At 46.3% G+C, this 24,848-nt stretch overlaps 1 protein-coding gene across 1 annotated transcript in view; it reads left to right on the top strand.

Annotated features, from left to right (window-relative positions):
* Gabrr1 (gamma-aminobutyric acid type A receptor subunit rho1) overlaps nucleotides 1-22,987 on the top strand; it is a 28,969-nt gene extending 5,982 nt beyond the window's left edge. The window contains exons 2-10 of the mRNA XM_028872758.2: nucleotides 5,025-5,078; nucleotides 7,153-7,259; nucleotides 9,643-9,710; nucleotides 10,951-11,174; nucleotides 15,614-15,696; nucleotides 16,632-16,772; nucleotides 19,062-19,214; nucleotides 20,598-20,794; nucleotides 21,858-22,987. Of these exons, the coding sequence (XP_028728591.1) occupies nucleotides 5,025-5,078; nucleotides 7,153-7,259; nucleotides 9,643-9,710; nucleotides 10,951-11,174; nucleotides 15,614-15,696; nucleotides 16,632-16,772; nucleotides 19,062-19,214; nucleotides 20,598-20,794; nucleotides 21,858-22,151 (1,321 nt within the window). The 3' untranslated portion in view covers nucleotides 22,152-22,987. The remainder of the gene's footprint in view (nucleotides 1-5,024; nucleotides 5,079-7,152; nucleotides 7,260-9,642; nucleotides 9,711-10,950; nucleotides 11,175-15,613; nucleotides 15,697-16,631; nucleotides 16,773-19,061; nucleotides 19,215-20,597; nucleotides 20,795-21,857) is intronic.
* The last annotated feature ends 1,861 nt before the right edge of the window (nucleotides 22,988-24,848 follow it).

Genomic DNA, 24,848 nt, shown 5'->3' on the forward strand with positions numbered 1-24,848 from the left:
TACAGGAGCCCCCACCTTTAATAGCCTTCAGGAGCAGATGTCAGTGGTTAGGTAAAGGAGTTTATAGCTCACTGCTTTAATCGCTGGTGCAGAGGGTGGGGCTGGAACCAGGTGGAGAGCGAGTTCACCTCTGACAACATTGTACTACAGGTGCTCTCCATGACAAACATACTCCTGTTTTGTTTCTAATGCCTAACACATTTGATCAGCGGTGGGAACTTCACTCATTAAGTGAGGAGCCCACCTATTCAAAGTCACATAAGCACAGAGTGAATGAGATGTGACTGCTGGGCCCGGGGCTGGCTCGGTGGCTAAGAGCACTTGCTGCTCTTGTAGAGGACCCAAGTTTAGTTTCTAGCACCTACATGGTAGCTCACAACCAACTCTAGCTTCAGTTCCAGGTCTGATGTCCTCTTCTGACCTTTGTGGGCACCAGGCACACATGTGGTACACATACATACATGCAGACAATCATTCATACATATAAAATATTGTTTTAAAAGATGAAAATGCTAAGCAAAAGTTGTTCATAAAAGTTGTAGTGTAGGTATCAGAGATAGAGCTGCATGGAAGAAAGGCCTTTCCAAGGGAATGGGGAAAATACAACCTGAAGCTTCTATCAGAGAGAATAGGTGGTGGGTGGGGAGAACACTAAAGCTTTAAATGTAAAAGTCGTGTCTTCCAGAAGGAAGGAACAGGGAACTTATGTTCAGACATGGACCAGCAAAACAAGAATGGTCTAGGTAGAGACAACCTGAGACATGGACAAAAACATTCTCAATGTGTGCTTGCTATGGAAGGATAATGAATAGCACGTCAGGTCTTTGTGTTGGGGCCCCACCAGATTCTTGGGAGCAGTTATCAGTGACAGTGGCAGACGGATGGCTTGATCCAATGACTCCAAGACAAGACAGAGCAAGAGGCGAGTGCAGCCAACCCCGGGATGCCTTTTAGTCCAGCTTCAGGGAAAAACCTCCCTTCCATGTGCAGACTTTAGTGTCAGGGTAGGCACGTGTTAAAACAGTTGCGAACCTTCATGGAAACAGTATGTATAGCTGTGAATCTGTATCTCTCTCTCCACTCATCCACCCATCCATGGGAAAGGGAGAAACTGATTTTTAAAAGTCCAGGGGCTCGAGAGATGGCTCAGCACTTGTCTTCTAGGTTTGGTTCCCAGCCCCCGGCTCACAACCATCCATAACTCCAGTTTCCAGGGATTTGACTCGCTCTTCTAAACTCTACAGGCACCAGGCACAAACTTCATGCACATACATACAGGCAGGCAAAACACCCACACATATAAAATGGGGTAAATATAAATTAATTAGAAAAGAAGTTGACTTTCAGAAATTTGTGGTGGATGAGCATGGTAGCACATAACTGTAATTCCAGCAATTGGGAAGCTGAGGTAGGAAGATTGTCATGAGTTCTAGGCCAGCCTGGGCTACATGGTGAATTTGAGGCTAGTCTGGGCTAGAAAATAAGACAACCTAGTCTTACCAAACAGAAAGAGGAAAGAAGGAAGGCACAAATGAATGAGTATTGAGAACTGCCAGCAGCAAAAGGCCATGGGAGTATCCAGCAGGTGACAACTAGTGTTCAGAAGAGTTCTGGTGGAGAAACCATCATGCAAGGCATTTCGGAATTATTATCTTTTGAATGAGTTGGCTGTTTCTTAATGTAAACTTCTTGTGCAATAACAGCTATGGTATCTCCCCATTACCATGCACCTTCATGTAATGTATATATTTATATGATTACATCTCAGTCTTATGGGCACATGTATATGTGGGTGGTCAGGAAGATGACTTTTCATTTAGCTATATCATTTTGATTATAGAGATTGTATAGAAACTATACTAAGATATGCTTCATAGCCAGATCCATTGTCCCATGAGACTGTGGACACTTAAAGTCTGCTTTGTTCCTTTTGCTCAGACTAACACAGAAAATAATAATCTCTCCTCAGTCTAACACAAACTGCACACATTTAGTTCATTTTTACCTCAGAGCAAGTTCAAACTAGATTAAAGGCCTTTGTAAATAGATGATAAGTTTAAAACTTTACAGTTATGCACAAGGTCAGAGCTGCAGGTGTCTACCAAGGTTACTAACACAAAACACTCTAAGAAAAGCCTGCCAACTCTTCACTTGCCAAGTCTGCTGACAAAAAGCTATGTCTCAGAGTCTGTGGCACTGGGCACTGCGCCCCTTCCCTCTGGTCCTGAGACCTGGAACCTTGTTACCATGGTAATAGCTTTGCTCCTTATCATCTATTCTAGGAATGTGCTATGACCTTGAGGGTTTTGAAACTTTTCTCAGGATTGCAAGGTGGGGTGAGGGGGGGGCGGGGGGAGGTTTTCAATACCTGCCCCAAGAGTCCAGGGGAAGATGCTTACAAGCGGCTGGAATTCTAATCTTAGGGTTATCAAATGAATCTTCGCACACCAAGCTCTTTCAGTCCATTCACTTTATTCTTATAAGTCAGTTCTCTTTCTTGGCTCCTCTCTTGCCTAGCTCCTCACATTTCTAACTGGAGACTCCTTGCAATCCTGAGAAAGTTTCAGAACCCTCAAGGTCATAGCAGTTTGTGTTAGACTAAGGAGAGATTATTATTTTCTGTGTTAGTCTGAGCAAAAAGAACAAAGCAGACTTTGAGTATCCAGTCTCGTGGGACAATGGATCTGGCTTTGAAGCATATCTTAGTATATTTTCTATACAATTTCTATAATCAAAATGATACAGCTAAATGAAAGTCATTTTCCTGACCACCCACAGATATATGTACCCAAAAGGCAGAGATGTAATCATGAGATTAAATATATACATTATATGAAGGTGCATGGTAATGGGGAGATATCATAGCTGTTATTGCAGAAAAAGTTTACAACAAGAAACAGCCAATTCATTCAAAAAGCAGTTATTCCAAAATGCCTTGCATGATGGTTTCCTCCAACAGAACCCTTGGTTCTGATAGGTTGACCTTCTGAACACTAGTTGTCACCTGCTGTATACTCCCATGGAGTTTTGCTACCGGCAGCTCTCAATAGGACATGGCAGCCAAATCCGTGAGGTCCAGTGAGAGACCCTGGCTCGAACACTAAATAAATAGGGGTGGAGACCAACCCAATTTCTAGCAGAGAGAGGAAGATCATCCAGCAAGATAACGTGGCCAACACTTCTTCCAAGCCCTGAATCCAGATCACCAACCCAGTGCTTAGTTTGCCACTCTAAAAGCTCCTTGAGGTCCCAGTATTTTGTCTCGGTTTTCTCACATGTGAATTGGAGCTGATGGAGAGGTCTGCGGACAAAGTGCTGTGAGAAGTGACGAGTTCATCACAGAAGGAGGCAGAACAGTGCCCGGCCAACGGTGATTACTCCAGCTGTGCCAGGTGTTCATATTACTTGTTTTGTGTTGGGCTTAATTTTAACAACCGTCATATTTGTAGCTGGTAAAAAAGGTGCTGAAAATATCCCATGCTAGTTATACCATGACCTAAGCAAGCAGCTGTCTACTTGCCTTCCCTGGGCTGTTAAGAACGTGCATAGAAATGCCAGAGTCCTGTTCTGGGTTGCTTCCAGCTGCTTCATGTTGACTCTAGTTTCCAGCTTGTATATGGCATAGGAACAAGAAATTTTGCTTTGAAGTATTAATGACAACGAGAAAGACTTCGGGGATCCTTCTCTGTGTCCTCTAGGCTAGAGTCCTAGCTCTGCCACGGCAACTGCTGGCTGTCTCAGAGCTTGACAGTCCTGTTGGGTGGTGAGTGGTTGTATTGCAGGCTGGCCCAAGGGGGAAGTCAGAATAGGACAACTCATTTTCTATTCTGACCTCCTTGTTCAGTCTCTTGTCCCTCTTCACGTGCTCTGTTCCATGTACGGGGAACTTATTCCGTTCTCATTCAGCTACCTGTGCTGAGTGTCCACTGCAGCCAGCGCTGCCCTGTGCTGGACATGCACAGGACTCTGTCCTTGATGATCTCTCCTCCCAGCTACCTTCCCCGATTCCCAGCCCTCTCCTGCCAAGCTCTCGCCTGCCCTGCTTCACTGTGCTATGGATGACATAATCCCTGTCCCTGTCGCCAGTGGAGTCCTCTCGGGAAATAGCATTACACTCAGAGGGCTTAACCAATCAAAAACAAGCACTCCCCACAGAGATGCGGGCAGGTCTCAGGGCAGGAAAGCAGGCATGCTGATGTCCTCTAGAATGAGGAAGAACAGGATGTCATGTCTGCCCTAGGCAGAGGCCCAGGGCATAGCTGGCGTCAGCTCTGAGGAAGGAACAAGTGAGCAATACATGCTCCAGCCTCAGTCCCTCCTTCACTCCCTGTTGTACCCACTTGCCCAAATCCCAGGCAAGTATAACCAGGCAAGTATAACCAGGAGGGCACGAGTAACTGGCAGCATTGTTTGCCAGTTTCATAGTGGATCCAAGTCAGAATGTGCAACTCTTCAGGCTCAATTTCAAGCCTGGGTGGATGTGAGTGCATGTATGAGTGTGTGTACATGCACGCATATGTGTATGTGTGTATGGGTGTGTCTGAGTGCATGTGTGTGCATGCATGAGAATGTGCATGAATGTGTGTGTGTTTGAGTGTGTGAGTGTGCACAAGAGTGTGTATATAAACATGTGCATATATGAGTGAGTATATAAGTGTGTGAGTGCATGAATGTGTGTGAGTGTAAATGTGTGTGTGAGTATGTGTATGTGTGTATGAGTGTGTATATTACTGTGTGAGTGGGCATGAATGTGTATGTAAGTGTGTGTGTGCACATGCATGCAGTGGGGTTGTGCTTAAGTCAGATCTCTGTAAATCAGGCCTTCTAAATAATTAATCCTCGTTCCCTGTTCCTGTGAGTACTTGGAAAACGCTCATCAGACCAGATTAATGCGTTGAGCCGTCTTCCCTCCCCACCCCCATTTCATTCCGGCTAAATTTGAAGCGTGCACAGAGGCCGCGGTGCTTTGTCGATCTAAGTCACTGGACAGTCTCTGGAGCATCTTTTGTTTTCTGTTCCTATAGCAGACCTCAGAGACAGAGACGAGGAGCACACGACGATGCCCACAAGCAAGGCAGGTATGGCCCGTGATAAACAGCGAGCACCAGGACTCCAGCGATTTTCAGCCCCACCCCAGGAGGACCAGGAAGAAGCTGGCTTTCCCATCCCTGCCTAGCTCCTTCCTCTGCTCAGCAAGTGTGCTACCTCCCCACATGTCCCACTCAACCTGCACGCCACACGATCCACTCAAAGCCTTCTTCCGATCAGGAAAATGGCTTTCAGGGAACCAGCTGGTTGCTTAGCAGTCTAAATCAGCCAGGTTCTGAAGGGAGGATAGGGCCCTGGCTCCCGGACCTCAGCTTCATGTCTTCTCCTGAACACTAGCGGTTCTTTCAGGGAAGAAGTTAGTAAGGGCGGAGAGCTGAACAGAGCAAGCCCCTGGAAGGCAGTCGTCAGGGGGAGGATACCACACCTGAGCCAGCCATGGGGAAGGTAATGCACCTGAGCGGGGCTCTCAAGTGTCCCCTCCTGTCTTTCAACATCCTCAGTCCAGACCCCTGCGCCAGACCCACAAGGGCCCGTGAGGTTCGGGGATCTAGGTTCTAATGAGCCCCCGATCAAGTGTGGGAGGGTCTGTACTGGGGGCAGGACTCTCAGAGAGGACATGACTGGCATCAGCATCTGGAGCTGGGAAGGTGGTTAGTTAGTTATGAGGACCCCTAGGATTATGCCGTTGGGTAATGAAGAGTTTCAAGTGTCACTTACTGTAAGGACAGGGGACCCAGAGCAAGTCACGTGTCTGCTGTGGGAAGACTGGTCAGAGGAGGCAGGATGCAGTGGGATAAGGGGTACGGGGGACTCCCATGTGGGAAAATACAAGGCACATTATTAACTGAGGGAGAAGCAAGATAAAGAAGCATTCATATAACATTAACTGTATAAGGAGAGAAAATAAGTACTTACATATTTCTGTAACAAACTCTGTCTAGACAAGGAAGCAATAATACAAGTTTCTGTGGATGAGGGGTAGGTCAGTAGAGTTAACTGCATGTTTAATTTTTAAAAAAATATTTTATGTGTATGGATGTTTTGCCTGAATTCTATGTGCATGCAGTGCCTATGGAGGCCAGAAGAGGGCGTCAGAATCCCTGGGCTCACGTGGGTGCTGGGAATAGAAGCCAGGTCCTTTGGAAGAACAGCCAGTGCTCTTTACTGCTGAGCCATTCCCCAGCCCCTACCTGCATTAGAGAGACAGAGAGATATTGTCAAACACTGAAAACACATCACACATTTAGGAATAAACAGATAAAAAGATAAAAACAGGTAAAAGTGTCCCTACAAGCAATTCAGAAGCATTTTCCCTGGAAACACCATGTGAGGGTGTTCACCCTCCACAGAATGGCCACAGAAAGTCAAGGGTGCGAGGCTCAGCCATACACAATTGCTTCTCCTCCAGTCAGCCTTCCCGCAATGTCTCAGGCATTTTGAAGGAGTCTGGCTTACCATTCAGACCAGCTCCGGCAGGTGTCAGCTTTGGTTATATGTTAAATCACTGAGTTCTTTTCCCCTTCGGTTCCAGTGATGGAACCCAGGGCTGTGTCCATGCTGGCCAGCATCCCACCACTGAGCTACACCCCCAGCCTTGGGAAACTTTAAAAAATACCAGTTTTCAGCCCCTTAAATTAAAAAATACCGCCGGGCGGTGGTGGCGCACGCCTTTAATCCCAGCACTCGGGAGGCAGAGCCAGGCGGATCTCTGTGAGTTCGAGGCCAGCCTGGACTACCAAGTGAGTTCCAGGAAAGGCGCAAAGCTACACAGAGAAACCCTGTCTCGAAAAACCAAAAAAAAAAAAAAAAAATTAAAAAATACCAGTTCCCAGATGATAATCAGGATATCCGAGGCAGTGTCTGGCATTGCTATTTGAGAAGCCCCTATGTGGCTGGGGACCGCAATCTTGGAACTTCCAGGTCGGTTTTTTTTTTTTTTATCCAGAAAATTAGAAAAAGGAAGAGGGGAGGCTGAGTGCCTCTCAGGAGAGCAAGCACACCCTAGGAAACCTGCCAAGAGCAGGAAGAACATGGATGGCTATGGCTCTGCCCAGCCTTGGTTAGCACATTTATTTGATCAACCTGCTTTTCCTTCTGTGGCAGCCCAATTCTGAGACGAAGCTCTGACATCACCAAGTCACCTCTCACCAAGTCAGAGCAGCTGCTGAGGATAGATGACCATGATTTCAGCATGAGGCCTGGCTTCGGAGGTATGAGATGTATGCTCAAGGGTGGGGCTCCTCTCCTTTTCTGGGGTTCTTTGTCTGCACCCAGGTCTGCTTATCCTATCTGCCTTAGCTGAGCATGGTGGGCTGAGTACCTTCTGAGTGTCTGTCCTTCATGGCCCTTCTCTGCTGGGCATTGCCAGAGTACCTGCTATTGTGTAGCCAGGCAGGGCCAGCCAGCTGTCCCAGGGCGGTGCTTGTAAGAAGGCTCACTGAAGGTCAGTGAGACCGAGGCTGCCACAGGAAGGCAGGGCAGATGCAGCCAGGGCTGCCTCCTGAGGATGCTCTGAAATCTCATGCAATAACCTTGAGCTGGCTTGCTTCTCACTGGGAGTTGGCAGATGAGTGCCACTTACACATCAGAGTCCTGTCTGCAGGGTTTAATGAAGTGAAAGTAGCTCGGGAAAGAATGGGTTCACTGCGGAGCAGGGATCTGCGGTTTAACAACGGCTGCCAGGCTTCAGCCCTCCGTCAAAGGGGTCTCTCTCTCTGTCTCTCTCTCTCTGTCTCTGTCTCTGTCTCTCTGTTTAACATTTATTTATTTTGGGGATGGTGCGGCGTGCACATCACAAAATGTGTGGAGGTCAGAGGACAACTTGTGGACGTTGGCTCTTTCCATCATGTGGGTTCTGGGAATCCAACTCAGGGTCTTCAGGTTTGGCAGTGGGCAGCTGCACCTGCTGAACCATCTCACTGACCCAGTTTGGTTTCTTCCCTGAGAAAAATATATTTTATGCCTGTGTGTATGTGTGTTCATGTGCATGCAAACATATGTATGTAGGTGTGGGTGTGGATGTGTGTTCATGTGTATGCAAACATATGTATGTAGGTGTGGGTGTGGATGGGTGCAGAGACCAGGGGACACCTCCTGTGACATCCACAGGAAGGCTGTCTATCTCCTCTAAGGCACTCTCTCATTGTCCTGGAGCTCACAAACTAGGCTAGACTGGCTAGCCAGTGGGCCCCAGAAATCATTCTGCCTCTGCCTCCCCAGAACTGCAGTACATAACATCATATCTAGTATTTATTTCTACATGGGTTCCGGGATCAAACTCAGGTCTTCATGCAGGCGAGATCAGAAGTTCTTGCTGACTGAGCCCTCCCTCCAGGCCCTAGAAATCAATTTCATGCCTTTCATTTTTTCTAGACATGTTTACCTCCACCTTAACGTGCCCCCCAACAAACCAGTCCCCCAAGTTCTAGAAAAGTCTTTATTCTCTTTGTCATAGGTAAGTTATTGGATCCAATCCCACCTCTTTGTGTCATGGTAACTGGACCACACCCTATACCTAACCCACATAAGAGCAAGCAAGCTCTTATCCTCTGTCAAGACTAAGTTTTAATGTCCTGGAAATAACAACAAATATGTAATGTTTTGATTTAAGACCATTTTGGCATAGCATATCTTCGCTGGAAACTTCTTCACCATGTAATAAAGATACAGATCTGTGGGTAGGACAAATGATGTGACTATGACCAGTCCTGGTACCATTACCAAGAAATGTGGTTCTCGTAGCTAAGTGAGAGCCAAAGGCTTCCAAGGTCAAAGGGGGTACAAATAGAGAAAATTCAGTAGGTACTCTCGTGCTAGGGAGCGTGCTGATGTTCCTTAGACCACACCCTGACTCAGCCAGGGCTTTAACACAGCTTCAAATGAACATGTGGAACCAGAAAGGGATGATCTGTACTAGCTTCATCATTTGGGGCCTAGAAAGATGGCTCAGTGGTTAAGAACACTGGCTACTTTTGTAAAGGACCCAGGTTTGATTCCTAGAGCCACAGGGAAGCTCATGGTCTCTGAGTCTAGTCCTAGGGGATCTGATGCCCTCTTCTGGCTTCCATGGACTCTAGGCATACCAACAGGCAAGAACACTTGTACATATAAATAAAATAATCTACTCTCATTATTCCACAAAGGACAAAGCATTTTTATTACTTTTTGGAGTGTGTATGTGTGTGTGGGGGGGGGGATTTCAAGGGACCAACCACGAACCCGTTCTTTTAGCTCTTAATTGACTGTAGGCAGGTATGACCAAACCTTCCAATGTTGGACTCTGGTATGACTGACACACGTTTGCACACCTCATCCACAGTAGAAGTTCAAGCAAAGAGAAAGACTTTCAGCAGGATGTGATAGAATAGTCCTATAATCCTAGCTCGTTGGAAGCTAAGGCAGGAGGATTGAGAGTTTGAGATCAGCCTGGGCTACATAGCAAGGCTCTGTATGTCAGAAAAAGAAGAAGGAGGAGGAAGAGGAGGAGGAGAAGGAGGAAGAAGAAGAAAAATAGAAGGAGGGAGGGAGAGGAGTTGTAAGAAGGAAGAGAGGGAAAAAAGAAAGCGAACACACGCTCCTGTCATGTCCTCCCAGGCCCGGCCATTCCCGTGGGTGTGGACGTGCAGGTGGAGAGCCTGGACAGCATCTCCGAGGTCGACATGGTGAGTGCTTCTCTGACCAGGGCTCTGGGCAGTGGGGGCTCATGTGGACCTGTCTGGGCAGAAACTCTACACCATCGGTTCCCCCCAACTCCTAACTCCTTGGCAGATGGGAACTGTCGCAGTCACTTTGCAGATGACTCACAGACATCATGTCATTTGTCCAGAGTTCCCAGTTGGTATAAGATAGGGCCAGGAGACAAACTTGATCTTTATCCTCCAGCATGGATGCCTTGTGAGACACAGGCCCTCTGCATTTCCACAGAATCTATGTCTTGCTCTAGAAACCTGAACAGTGGGACTATTCCTTTTTACTTTTCAGTGGGTTCCAATTTTTAAAAAATGTTGCCAGAGCCAGGCAGTGATGGTGCATGCCTTTACTTTAGTCCTAGTACTCGGGAGGCAGAGCCAGGAGGATCTCTGTGAGTTCAAGGCCAGCCTGGTCTATAGAGCAAGATCCAGGACAGGCACCAAGGCTACACGGAGAAAACCCATCTCAAAAAAACAACAAAAAACAAAACAAAACAAAATGTTGCCAGCTAGGCATGGTGGTACATGTCCTCAAGTCAACACCCAAGAGGTGGAGGAGGGTCACCTTGGGTTTTAGTCCAGCCTGGTCTTCTGTAAAGGAAGCTCCATACCAGCCTGGGCTACACAGTGAAACCCTATCTCAAAAAATTTAAAGGTAGCATGGGTTGGGGGTGGGAAGCATTCTACAAGTTAGGGGACTTTTTAAAAGTCTGCCTTGGCCTGGCGCCTCCAAGAAGCAGGCTGGAAAGAAGTACTCTAGTCCAGTGTGTCCTCGGGGACTACTCCCAGACAATGCTAGGGCAGAATGAGAGAGTGAGCCAGGGAAGCGAGCAAACAGCACAGTGTTCACAAGCAAGCCACTCCTCAGCACTCCTCCAACAGTGTTCTCCAGGAGGCAGCGAAGAACACAGCCCAGGCTAGCCCGGCTCAGGGCCTGGCAGCTGGACTGCTTTCTAGACAGCTGAGGTGCTCACTGCTCTAACGCTGCTGGCACTCCCAGCTTGGGTCGCTGCTGTCAGCGGGGCAGTTGTCATGGAGACGGTGGAGGTCCTGGGTGGGTGGAGTTCAGGGGCAGTCTGTCCTAGGTCCCTTGTTGGGTTCCTCTCTGCCTTCTCCAGTGGCGATGCTCAGCCCACTGGCTTCAGGTGCATCCCCGCTGGTGATGGCTCCCGAGTGGGTGGGTGTCTGTGTTTCCGCTGTCTCCCACCTGCAGGATTTCACCATGACGCTCTATCTGAGGCATTACTGGAAGGATGAGCGGCTGTCTTTCCCGAGCACCAACAATCTCAGCATGACATTTGATGGCCGGCTCGTAAAGAAGATCTGGGTTCCCGACATGTTCTTTGTGCACTCCAAGCGCTCCTTTATCCACGACACCACGACAGACAATGTCATGCTGCGGGTACAGCCCGATGGGAAAGTGCTGTACAGCCTCAGGTGGGGACCGAGGCAGGCTGGGACTGAGAGCTTAGGCCTTGCCTGAATATTTTCATTTTTAAGTGTTTAATGAATTAAATTTTTTATGTTGTATCATGCGTATGGGAGTTTTGGTTGTATGTGTGCTTAGATACCACATATGTGCCTGTGAAGACCATAAGAGGGTGCCAGATCCTCTAGGCCTGGAGTTATGAACTTTGTGAGCTGCCATGTGGGTGCTGGGTATCAAATTCAGATCCTCTGCAAGAGTAGCCAGTGTTTTTAACTGCTGAGCCATCTCTCCAGCCTGAAAGTGTGCCTAATTTAAAAAAACACATTTATTTTCCTAGTAAGAGTCAGGGAAATAAATAAATAAACATGTTTTCAGAGGCTCAGACACATGTCTTCCTCTCTCTGAGTCCCATGTTTGGGGTATTGTTTTAGAACTCAGGTTTAAATAGATTCTTTTGCCTTGCCTGGCCAACATAGTGTTCATCCTGAAACACCATGGGACTCTGGACTACCTGATGACAGTGTCATTCTGAGCATCACGTTTACATGTCAAGAATAAAACCTAGGACCGGGGGTGTGCAGTTCGGTGACAGAATGCTTGCTTTGGGTCCCACCAGCACTGCCCAAAGAAGAAAAATAGAAAAGAAGGAAGGGGAGGGAGGGAAGGAGAGAGAGAGAGAGAGAGAGAGAGAGAGACAGACAGACAGACAGACAGACAGACAGAGACACAGAGACACACACAGAGATACAGAGAGAGACAGAGACAGAGACAGAGAGACAGAGAGAGAGAGATCCTCAGGGGCTCAGACTTGGGAGTGCTAACTGCCAGTAGCCCCTGCCCCCTACAAAGGCCTTTGTACAAAACAGATACAGAATCTGGTGGTCAGGGAGGACCACGTTCAGCCTCCCACAGAAGGAAGTGGTCACTGTCTGGAATTAGCTCCCACATACCATGTGGATGGTGTGTTTCCGGTTGACATACTTTGATCTGGGCTCACGTGTTGAAGAACGGCAAAGACAAACCTATGTACTAATTAACGTCAAAGTTGAATTCCTGTCCCAATGTCCCAGGGATATCTGTTATGATCCCCGGTCCTGTCCTGACTTGGATCTAAGCAGTGCAGGTACAGGATTTTCATCTCCTTGTTTGGAAGTACATCTCCTGTAGGGCATCCTCAGAGATAACCTGGGACTGTGAGACAAGTGACCCCCTTCTGCCCTAAGCGGCCCCTGTTGAGGTCTTTTGTCACAGCAATGGGAAAGAGAACTAAGATGGAAGCATCTGGTCTACCAGTGAAATAAAACACATGGCACTCCTTACCTATAACTTCCATGTACTTTTAAATAACACCATTTTCTACTATTTTTATGTGAAACCATTTACCAGTTTTCATAATTCTGCCACCAACAAAAGTTCTGTAAAGTGAGACCACAGTAAACACAGCAAGAGTCTGCTTGTTTAGCTGACAAATGAGTGTAGATCAATGCTTAAAAAAATTATTTATGTATATGAGTGCTCTGTCTGCATGTACACCAGCACACCTGAATAGGGCATCTGATCTCCCTACAGATGGTTGTGAGCCACCATGTAGTTGCTGGGAATTGAACTCAGGACCTCTGGAAGAGCAGCCAATGCTCTTAACCACTGAGCTATCTCTCCAGCCTTCAGTGCTTTTATTAATGTTAATAAGTAAGAAGTGAGATAAGGAAGAATTGTGTAGGACTTTACTCTGTTGCTCAAGATGTACATACTCTACTTCCTGACTTGGGTACCGCTCTCAAACACTGGATGAACAACTCCTGAACATCCACGCCATTTGTTTTAAATTACTTAAGTTCTTTGTTGTCTAACTTTCTCTACTCATGATTTTCTGACATCATTAAAATGGGTTGATATAAAGTAACATTAAAAGCTTAATAAAAATATTGTATCTTCTAATTAGGTAGTCAATTGGCATTTTGTCTATGTAGTGACAGACTGGAATTTCTATGAAATAAGTCATTATGACCTTCCCCAGTCATCCCCAACATTTATACTATCAACTTCGTAAAACAAAACAAAACAAAACAAAAAAACCACTCACATTTAAGTTACAAAGCATGTATAATGTGACTAAGATTTTTAACTTATGTTTTCTAGAAAACAAAAAAATGCAGTTGCATTTTTAAAATAATATTTTTTTCAATAATTGAGTAAAACCGAAATTTATTATAAGCCACAGTCGTCCTAGAGACCTCCATGCTATATGTATAGCCTCCATGGTTCTATGGGTTGTGGTCTGATTGTTCTTTATTTTATATCTAGAATCCACTTATGAGTGAGTACATACCATGACTGTCTTTCTGGGTTTGGGTTACCTCACTCAGGATGATTTTTTTCTAGTTCCATCCATTTGCCTGCAAATTTCATGCTTTCATTGTTTTTCTCTGCTGAGTAGTACTCCATTGTGTATATGTACTACATTTTTTCATCCATTCTTCTGTTGACGGGCATCTAGGTTGTTTCCAGGTTCTGGCTATTACAAATAGTGCTGCTATGAACATAGCTGAGCATGTATCTTTATGGTATGAATCAGCATTCCTTGGGTATATGCCCAAGAGTGGGATGGCTGGGTCTTGAGGTAGTTCGATTCCTAATTTTCTGAGAAACCACCATACTGATTTCCACAGTGGTTGTACAAGTTTACATTCCCACCAACAGTGGAGGAGTGTTCCCTTTGCTCCACATCCTCTCCAACATTGGTTGTCATTGGTGTTTTTGATCGTAGCCTTTCTGACAGGTGTAAGGTGGTGTCTCAGAGTCGTTTTGATTTGCATTTCTCTGATGATTAAGGATGTTGAGCATTTCTTTAAATGTCTTTCAGCCATTTGTGTTTCTTGTTTTGTGAATTCTCTGTTTAGCTCTTTAGCCCATTTTTAATTGGATTGTTCAGTATTTTGATGTCTAGTTTCTTGAGTTCTTTATATACTGTGGAGATCAATCCTCTGTCAGATGTGGGGTTGGTGAAGATCTTTTCCCATTCTGTTGGCTGTCTTTTTGTCTTATTGACTGTGTCTTTTGCCCTGCAAAAGCTTCTCAGTTTCGAGAGATCCCATTTATTAATAGTTGTGCTCAGGGTCTGTGCTGTTCATCCATGCCATTTTAAACACATACATTAGATGCTTTTTCTCTTTGTTTACTTGCTTTTATTTTTCCCATACAATATATTTTAATCCTATTCTTTCTCTGCCCCAGCTTCTCTCAGCTCCCCAGCTCTCCACCTCCCTACCCATCTAACTTCATGTTCTTTCTCTCTCTAAAAACAAAACAAACAAAACAAAACTATAAAAATCAAAACAAAATCCACTAAGACAGAAACTACCTAAACGAAACAAAAAGTGCACAAAAATATGTAGATTCCATTTCGTGTTGACCAAGTTCTCCTGGGTAAGGGGCGTGCCCTGAAGTGTGGTCGATGTACTCAGGGACACTCCGTCAGAGAACACCGATTTTCCCTTTCCTAGCAGCAATCGATTGCAAATAGCTCCTTGGCTAGTGGTGGGGCATTCTTCCCTCTCTCAGTGCTGGGATTTGGTCTGGTTTGAACTTACAGAGGTCTGTGTGTGCTGTCACGGTCTCTGTGAATCAATTCTGTTATGTCTAGAAAATCGTTTCTTTGGGGTCATCCACCACTCTGCATCTTATAACATCTTCTGCATAGATACCTGAGCCTTGTGAGGAGGGGGTGTTGATAAAGACATTCCTTTTAGGGCTAAGTGCTCCAAAGTCTCTCATTCTCTGAATGTTGTTTATGGGACTCTTTGTTAACTGCTGTCTATTGCAGGCTTCTCAGGTGAGGACTGAATGAGGCGCTGACCTATGGGTATGGCAGAATGTCATCAGGAGTCATTTTATTGAAAATGTCCCTTTAGCAGAATAATAATAGTAAGGTTTCCCCTAGGTCCAAAGCTATCTAGTTTCAGATTCTTCACCACTTACCAGTGTCAGATGTGAATTCCACTGCTCTGCAAAGTCCTACTAGACACAAGTAAGTGCCACCAACATCAGGAGCACAGCTAACAGTGTACTAATGTCATTAAGAAGCAGCGAGCTCTGAGTAGTTATTGGTGAGGGAAATATTTGGATACTTCTATTTTGGGAATACTCATTCTTTCAACAATCATTTAAATGAAAAGTGTGTATGTGTGTCTTTTACACTGTTATGCTGACATTGCATCTCCAGATCCTTGGAATGTGCTGGTGTTAGCAGAGATACTCCTTGCACAGATCCTAATGTTAAACATAAATCCTTGAGAGGACTCCGAAGAGCGTGTCATGCCTAAGGGTCTTTCCTGATGTCAACATGCTGCTTAGGGACTGGAGAAAGGAATCGGGGTCTTTTCTGTTTGCCTATCATTTCACATCTGTCTTCAGCAGGTGCTGAAGCCATGTGTCATTTTGTTTCTAGAGTCACAGTGACGGCGATGTGCAACATGGACTTCAGCAGGTTCCCCCTGGACACGCAGACCTGCTCCCTGGAAATTGAAAGCTGTGAGTAGGTGCAGCCTGGCACCAGCACTTCTAACCACCTCTCTGGGGAGCAGGTGACAGCTCTCCCAGGACCTCTACTCTGCTTTTCCTGCCTTTCACCTCCTGGCATCAGGCTCTCCCAGGTGACCTGGGCTGATCTCCTTTACCCAAAGCCTACCGGTTGAAATGCTAGTCACCTCTAGAAAACACCTTTACAGGCTAGCATCTGGTTTGATATCTGTGGGTATCAGAGCTGAGCCATTGACACGTGAGGTCTCCTATCACACAGCCAAGGCTTAGTGAGCCCTCGGAAGAACAGATCATACATAGGCAGATGCTATCTGCAGCTCCAAGAGGTTTCACCTCAGTTACGTCCAGCAGCACATGTGCTCAGGCAGTTGGACACAGTGGTCTCTCCAGAAGGGGGTGTGCTGGGCACGTGGCAGCCTCTGAGAGGGTGGTGACCACAGTCATTCCCACCTTACTTTGAGGAAGTGGGCACAATCGACCTGAGGAAAAGCCCACCCTTCACTCAGGCTGCCTGAGAGTGAGTCACACTCTGGCCCTCAAGTGGTGAATCATTACCCTGTACAAAAGAAGAAGGAGCTGATTGGGTCCTCATCTATAAAGCTGAGCCATAGGAAATCTTGCCAGTATTGAACTATCTCTGCCCTACAAGCAACACTATCATTTGGTTTAACCTAGCTACTGCAGCTGGATTGTGGGGTGAGGCTTTTTATAGAAACCATGAGCCCTTGAACTTAGAAGCCTTGCTCTGATAACTTTTGAGAAACTGGGACAAACTAGAGTTGTCTGTCTGTATTGTTTAGATTGCAGTTTATTATCTTACCACAAGCCAAGTAGTCTGTGTGGCTTAGGACACAGTGTCACACAGCCCACAGGCGGGCTTGGTCTGACTGTCACCCTGTGCCTGACACTGGCTCTCATCTTCCCAGATGCCTACACAGAAGATGACCTCATGCTGTACTGGAAAAAAGGCAACGACTCCTTAAAGACAGATGAGAGGATCTCCCTCTCCCAGTTCCTCATTCAAGAATTCCACACCACTACAAAACTAGCCTTCTACAGCAGTACAGGTGAGCCCGGAGCATGCGCCGAGTGCCAGGGAGGCTTCGTCTTGGCCAGATGCTTCAGGCTCTGTTTAGGAAGTGTGTGGTTTGGTTGTCATACCAAGTGAACAGAGCTTTGAAACAGAAGACCAGAGTCTTAAATGAAGTCTAGTGGGTAGTATGAATAGGGTGGGGGTGGGGTGACTTGTTTTCCTTTGAGACAGGGTCTGCTCCATTGTCCATGCTACCCTGAACACATTACACACTATGCATCCAGGCTGGTGAAATCATTGTATACATTGTAGCCAGGCTAGTGAACTCATTACACACTGTGTATCCAGGCTGGTGAACTCATTATACACTATTGTAGCCAGTCAGGTGAATTCAATATACACTATGTATCCAGGCAGGTGAACTCATTAGACACTATGTATCCAGGCTGGTGAAGTCATTACACACTATTGTAGCCAGGCAGGTGAACTCATTTTACACTATGTATCCAGGCTGGTGAACTCATTAGACACTATGTATCCAGGCAGGTGAACTCATTTTACACTATGTATCCAGGCTGGTGAACTCATTACACACTATGTATCCAGGCAGGTGAACTCATTTTACACTATGTATCCAGGCTGGTGAACTCATTACACACTATGTATCCAGGCTGGTGAACTCATTACACACTATGTATCAAGGCTGGTGAACTCGTTGTATGTCATGTATCTAGGCTGGGCCTCTGGCTCAGTATCACCAGTGCTGGGGCTGTAGGTATGCTCCAAGACATCTAGCTCTGTAGGTCATTTTTGACCCACCAATGTGTCAGAGATAATTACCTGGGAAATATTAGCTACGGCTCAAAGGTAAGCCACGAGAGTAGGTTTATTTGAGATGATCACCTCATTAAGTTGGCACTACATCCCTGAAATGCTCATCAGAGCCTCAATAGAAACAAACACATTTCATTCCGACTGCTGTTCTCTGTCTCCCTGGGTGTGCCACTACTACCCACGCCCCTCAGAGTGACCCCTGGTCATCATGTGGACCCGGCTGTGGCCTTATGAGTCAAAGGTCTGTACAGGCCCTGTCACCTCCTGTTGCTCGAGGCTATGCTCTGTGGCCTTCCCCAGATGCTGGCCTGTGCTGGTAAACAGCTAAGGGTTGGCATTCTCCATCTCTTGCTTCTGTTTTGATCACTCACCTTTCAGAAGCTTCTGCAGTTTCCCTTGCTGGACCTCCACCTTGTGAGCAATCCTGACCCATTAGAGAGCACTGATAGTCCAGTTTAGTGTGGCAATCCAACGCAAACGCTGACTCACTCACCCTTGATGCTTAGTTATTTGGGTCGCAGTCTTCTGAAAGTCCTTCCACAATCGCTTGCTGGTACCAAGAGGCATGTCCCATGCAATGTACTCACTGGACACGGGATCCTGAGTTATCACTGCCAGGTCTCACTGATTCTCAGTCCTGGGCACCCTCCTCACACACACTGCTTCTCATGAAAACCACAAAGCACAGTAGACCAGTAACTGTTACTCTGTGCCTAGATACAAGACTATTTATACCTCAAAACATAGTTCTTCCCATAAAAAAAAAAAAATCCAGGAAGGGAACCAGGCATAGGGATATTCGCCATCATCCCAGCACTTGCCAGGTAGAGCAGGGGGTTTAGGAGTTCAAGGTCATTCTCAGCTACCTTGTGAGTTTGAGGCCAGCCTGGGCTACCTAAAACCCCGTCTCAAAATAAATGAATGAATGAATGAATGAATGAACGAATGAACAAACAAACAAACAAATAAATCAGAGAGAAAAGAAAAGGGCAAGAAGTAAAGGGAGCTGTTGAAGCCACTGCCTCGAGCTTTGCTATGCACACAAACCACATGAGGCTGCTGCTCAAGAAAGATTCTGCTCCAGCGGTCTGGGCTACAGCTTAGGGGTCTGGTAGGAGAGAGGGAGGGAAGAAGGGAGGAAAGGGGGAGGGGCCAACCTCAGGGCCTTGTGCATGCTGGCCAAGGACTCTACCCATGAGCTATAGCTGAACTTCTAAGAAGTTCCCATGTGACTGTGAGGCTGACGGGTCCTTGGCCATAGTTTGAAAAATGAGATTTTTTTCTCAAGGGGTTCCCTTTGTGTTTATGAAGGGGACACAGATTCCTTACAGTGGGTTCACACAAGTCATGAGGGTCACCACATGTCACCGCCACTGTTTAAGGTATGGTTTCAGTGTGAGATCTAAGATGCACCTGGACAAACAGAACTTGTTTTCTGAAGAAGTCAAGCAACTATGTTGCACGCTCTCTCTTCTTCCTTGGCCCCCAGGCTGGTACAACCGTCTGTACATCAACTTCACTTTACGTCGTCACATCTTCTTCTTCTTGCTCCAAACCTACTTCCCTGCCACCCTCATGGTCATGCTGTCCTGGGTGTCCTTCTGGATCGACCGCAGAGCTGTGCCTGCCAGAGTCCCCTTAGGTAAGGACCGTCTCAAGTGTGTGCTATGTGTCTGAAAATCCAAGGCATTCCTTTCATCCTTCTCAAGCAGGTCCTGTACTCCTCTTCACAGCGTAACTTGGAAATGAGTCAAGGCACTGATTCAAGTAGCACCACACAATCTAAGTGCCACATGGGAATCTGTCCAGGCCCCATGGCTGTCCGTCCAAGCCGCTCTCTGTGGTCCTGGGCAGGGGGCTCCCAGTCTTTGGGTGTTTTCCCTGCTGGTCTGTATAATGTATTTTGTAACAGTGTTTCTCAAAGATGGCCCGACGGATCTTTGCAATAAAATCCTTGAGGGGATTATTAAAAATCAAAGGTCTGGGTTTCACCATCTCTGCAGCCAGAATCCCTGAGTTTTCTTGCACCCTCTCACTTCCTTTCTCAGCACCCCACCAAACATCCTTATCTTAAACACAGAGCCCACTCGGTCACGACCACTGCTACAGCTCAGACAGCTCAGGCTGCAAGTGACAGGCTGACCCACCAGGCTTCAGCAAAATGGTTTGGAGCTGGCCCTTAGGGGAACCCCAATCCTCTGTGATTTAATGTTTTCCAAGCAAATGTTCTCAGCTTAAGTTGCAGTCCTGGGCACACTTCCACAGACGATGCCCCATTCTCCAGCAGTTAGCTGCCATGCCAGCTGTGCTGAGTTCAAGTGTGCTCTCGTATTAAAACCTGTCTCCTATACATAAAACGAGCCTCATAAAACTAAAGTCAAGGTGCTCAAGGCAGTCCTGCTGGATGGGCACACAGGTCCAGTGTGTGTGTGTGTGTGTGTGTGTGTGTGTGTGTGTGTGTGTGTGCCGGTGGCTGTCAGCTGGAGAGACAGGCCTGGGATGACAGAACTCCTGCTGGATGGGCACACAGGTCCAGTGGGGTGGCTGTCAGCTGGAGAGACAGACCCAGGATGACAGAACTCCTGCTGGATGGGCACACAGGTCCAGTGGGGGCACTGTCAGCTGGAGAGGCAGGTCCGGGATTACAGAACTCTCATGACACCAAGGATGCAGTGTTGAAATAAACCTCATGCCTTCCTTCATCACATGGTTGCTTAGATCTCTATGTCTTTTCTTTAAAGAATGGAAAGAAATACCTCCATTCCTGGTGCTTTCTGCAGAAAGGATGCGATTTGATGCTGTAATGGATATGCCATGTGTGCAGAGGAGAAAGTGGAGATGAGGGGCAGAGGGGCAGGGTGAGAGTCATGATAGCTAGCTCTCAATGACAGGAGGATGTTCCTCAGGAGGGAGCAGGTCCTGGCCGTCCAAGCCAAGGCTGAACAAAAGGCAGGGACACTGAGGGACAAGGCCTACAGCATTTGGTAAAAGCAAGCACGTGCTTATTTCTCACCATTTATGGCAGGCATCACCACGGTGCTGACCATGTCCACCATCATCACAGGCGTGAACGCCTCCATGCCCCGAGTGTCCTACATCAAAGCCGTGGACATCTACCTCTGGGTCAGCTTTGTGTTCGTGTTCCTCTCGGTGCTGGAGTACGCGGCTGTCAACTACCTGACCACAGTGCAGGAGCGGAAGGAACGGAAGTTTCGAGAGAAGGTGACTTTACCGTGACATCGAGGGGGAGGGGCTAGCCTTGGGACTGTGGTCAGGTCCCCCCTCCCTGTAAAAGGGGTTCTGATAGCCTCTGCTCCGCTTACTTCCAACCATGGTCAAGAGTGTTTGACATTCACATCTTTCATTCAGTAAAGGTTTTCATTCAGCATCTACATCCCAGCAGCCACTACACCAAATTAAGACATGGTCCCTTTCATTGTGGTTGTGTTCAGAGTTTAGTGAGAGAATCCCAGGAGGGAAATAAATGATAGTTTAATGTTGTGGAACATATTATTAATAAATATGGAGGTGATTTAAAAGACCCCTCCAGGAGCAACCCTACTCCCTCCTAAGAATCTTCCCTTCATACCTCCTATTTCCCATATTTCTTAAGTTGTCTTTCCTCCCGCCCTTCCTCCCCTTCCCCAGCCTACAGTTGAGAGCCTCTCTCTTCCAGCCATGCCTTGCCACATGCTATTCTGCAAGTGCTGTCTTTCAGTCCCAGGCCTCATGACAAACACCGAATAATGTCACCGGTAAACATTTTAATGAAAAGTTTGCTGCCGAGTGTGGTGGTGTCACCAACCTGTGATCCAGTTACTCAGGAGGGAGTCACAAGTTGGAGGCCAGCCTGGGTAACTTAGCAAGACCGTCTCAAAATGAAAAAAGGGGTAGCTCAGGATAACACTCTTGTCTAACATGTCCAAGGCCCTGGGTTTGTCCCCACTGTCCCCAAAGGGGACACTGAGGACAGGGCTAGCCGTTGCTAGTCTTGTTGGTCTCTGGTACAACAGTGTGCCAACACGTAGATATTAGTTCAACACCCAGTTCTTATCACCAACATGCCAGCGCTCGAACCCTGATCTTGAGGCTGCTGGTAAGTTCCTGACACAGTGTTGTACTCACGGCTGTCTTAGGATGTTTACAGTGACACCATCATCATTTTTCTTATCTTTCCCCCAAAACTGAGACTAAAAGAGGCTGGAGGGTAACCCCCTTCACACACAGTGCTTTGGCAGGCATCTGAGGAACGGTGCTCAGCTCACACGCCCCTGTGTGTCTGCAGATCTCCTGCACCTGCGGACTGCCCCAGCCCCGAGCAGTGATGCTGGACGGCAGCTACAGTGACGGGGAGGTGAATGACCTGGGGGGCTACATGCCTGAGAATGGAGAGAAGCCTGACAGGATGATGGTGCAGCTGACCCTGGCCTCTGAGAGGGGCTCTCCCCAGAGGAAAAGCCAGAGAGGCAGCTACGTGAGCATGAGGATCAACACGCACGCCATTGATAAATACTCCAGGATCATTTTCCCAGCCGCGTACATCTTATTCAATCTGATATACTGGTCAATTTTCTCTTAGATGCCTGTGATTCTGTCAATCTCACCTCCTTCGTGGTTTGTATGCACTACAGAAATTGCTGTAAAATGAAACAGGATGGTTGAAAAACTATCTCGGTACCCACCTGGGTTTTCACTGTCTCTTCTTCAGCTGTCCAAAGATGCACTGACAAGACACCTTTTTTTTTTTTTTTTGCATTTATTATTTTGCAGTCAGCATTATACAAGGTGTTGCAGGAATTTGTCATGATAGCCACTGATATTAGCTGTCCCCAGGTCCCAGGAAGAGCACAGAGGCCACATGTGGACATGCTGCAATTCAGTGCTGGGGTCCTGGATGCTTTTCACAGGGAGGGCTTCCTTCATGGGTGGCACTGTGTTCTTTAGGCTATGTAGAACTGGGGAGTGCCTGAATAAAACTTATTTGCATGGAGCCCACATGCACACGAACCCCTTCTGATGAAAGGCCCTACTTCAGTCTGTCCTTGTGCCTGTTCTGTATCCCTCATAGTTAATGAAAGGTAATGATGCTCATGTTCCAGTCTCTCCCTCCATCCACTCTGCATCCTCCACAGTTAATGAAAGGCAGTGATGCTCAGGACCTCTCTAACAAAGCTGTAGATATTTCCCCTTATAAGACATGTTCTTTAGACTGTTGACTTTTCCCTGGTAAAGAAACTTGGAAGATAGAGGTGTGTGTGTGTGTGTGTGTGCATTTTGTCTGTTTTTGGAGTGGAGTAATCTAGAGAACTGTGTTCCTTTTCCTGTTTTCTAGTCACTGTTTTGTGCCTCTCTACCATGGAGCAGGTGTTTCTTCAAAATAAAGTGTTTTCTCAGTAGCATGATATCACTGAGGAACTTGAAGAGGTATTAATTTCTTCTGGATAATCAGCATTTCAAGGAAACTTGGGATGCTTATAGCTCATGAGAATGAGAAGCACACAATTTCTTAAGAGAAAATAGCATTAAAAAGCAAAAGAAACAGACAGACATCCACGTTGCCACTCAGAGAGAGCCAGCACTGTCTAGGAACTAGACAATAGTTGTCATCTAGACTGAGCATGCTGCAGACCAGATAAAGTGGCCCAGTGGCAACTGATGTCATGGGTTGTAATTTGATGTATTATTTTAAAATAATGTTTAAAAAACAAGCCTTTGTGTTATCTATCTAGAAGATCGATAACAACTCCAACCAGACTTCCCCAAACAGCAATTGACAGTATGGCATTTTCTCTGGGCCTCATCTTTCACTCACAGAGACAGGGAGATCTATTCAACACTCATTCACATCCCACTAGCCACTAAGCCAACTTAACTAAGACATGGCCCTTTAATTGTGGTTGTGTTCAGAGTTTAGTGAGACATAAATGATAATTTCACATTGTGGAACATATTAATAACTATGGAGGTGGTCTAAGAGACCCCTCCATGAACCACCATCCTCTGTGCCAGGAAAGTTCCCTTCCTATATGTCCTTAGATCTCCCATCATTTCAGAGTTAACTTGACAGACCAACCCTAAATAATATATGCATGGCTACTCTTTATTCTGATTTTAAACAATAAGTATTTTAAATAGTTATTTATAGTATATTATAGTATTTAAAAAAAAAACTATTTGCAAAGTCCTACTTAGAAGACAGTCTTTCACTTCCCACAATGAAAGGTCACCAAAAGCTTTCTTCAAACTCAAGTAGTAAACTTAGAAGGACATAAATTAAATAATTACCATTGATATTAAAAATGACTGTTTTGACAGTCATGGTTTGCACCTGTCTGTAATCTCAACACTTGGGAAGCAGGACTGAGAGGACCTGGAGTTCAAAGCTGGCCATAGCTTTACAGCATATTGGAGGCCAGCCTGGGCTACGGGAGGTTTAAAAAGACTGTTTTTCATTTTTATTTTATGAAACAATTACCTTTAAAGTCAACATCTTTGCCGCTGTCTTCTCCCTCACCACTGAGCTGTCTAGGTTTCCAGATCCAAAGCTAAACCTTACCTACTGTTTGGGATACTCCAGCATTTGGGTCAGTGTGTAGAATGCTCTCCTAGTCTGCTAACCTGCTGTGTCAAGGACTGCAGACCAAATGGCCTGATTAACAGAGATTTCTTTTCTCACAGTTCTAGAGACTAATGTCCAAGGTCAAGGTGCTGGCAGATGTGGTCTCCCCAGAGGCTTCTCTCCTTGACTTTCCAATGGCCACCATCTTGCTGCACCCTTGCCTTCTTTCCTTTGTATCCACCTATGTCCTTTTCTCCTTAGTTATATTTGGTCAGGGCCCATATCAGTGGCCTCATTTAACCCAAGTTCTTTCTTTAGAAGCCTGTCTCCAAACCATTTGTTCTATAGCAATCTCCCCCAAGTTGGAATACTTTATTTTGGAAGGAAGCTCTTTAGGATGTGCTAAAAGAAGGTGATGTCCTCCATCCCACAGGGAAGAAGCCCATTTAGGTTAAGCTCAGGAAACAAATAACTCGAAAGTTTCACGAAAACCCTGAAACTAAATAGATAAACTATTGCCCCTCCACAAAATATATATAAGCAATAAGAACCACTGAAAGTTGCTTTCAGGTGATCCAAGCTGTCTGGAAGGGGCAAAGACCAGCCAAACTACCTGGAAGGGACACTTTCCAACCCATCCAGCTGCCTGTGAGTCATGCAGTGAGCTCTGGATTTCCAGCTGTTGTGAGCTGTCACCCATGATGGGGTGGACTTTGT

This window comes from Peromyscus leucopus, chromosome 2 (assembly GCF_004664715.2).
Source record: "Peromyscus leucopus breed LL Stock chromosome 2, UCI_PerLeu_2.1, whole genome shotgun sequence".
Taxonomy (NCBI): Eukaryota; Metazoa; Chordata; class Mammalia; order Rodentia; family Cricetidae; genus Peromyscus; species Peromyscus leucopus.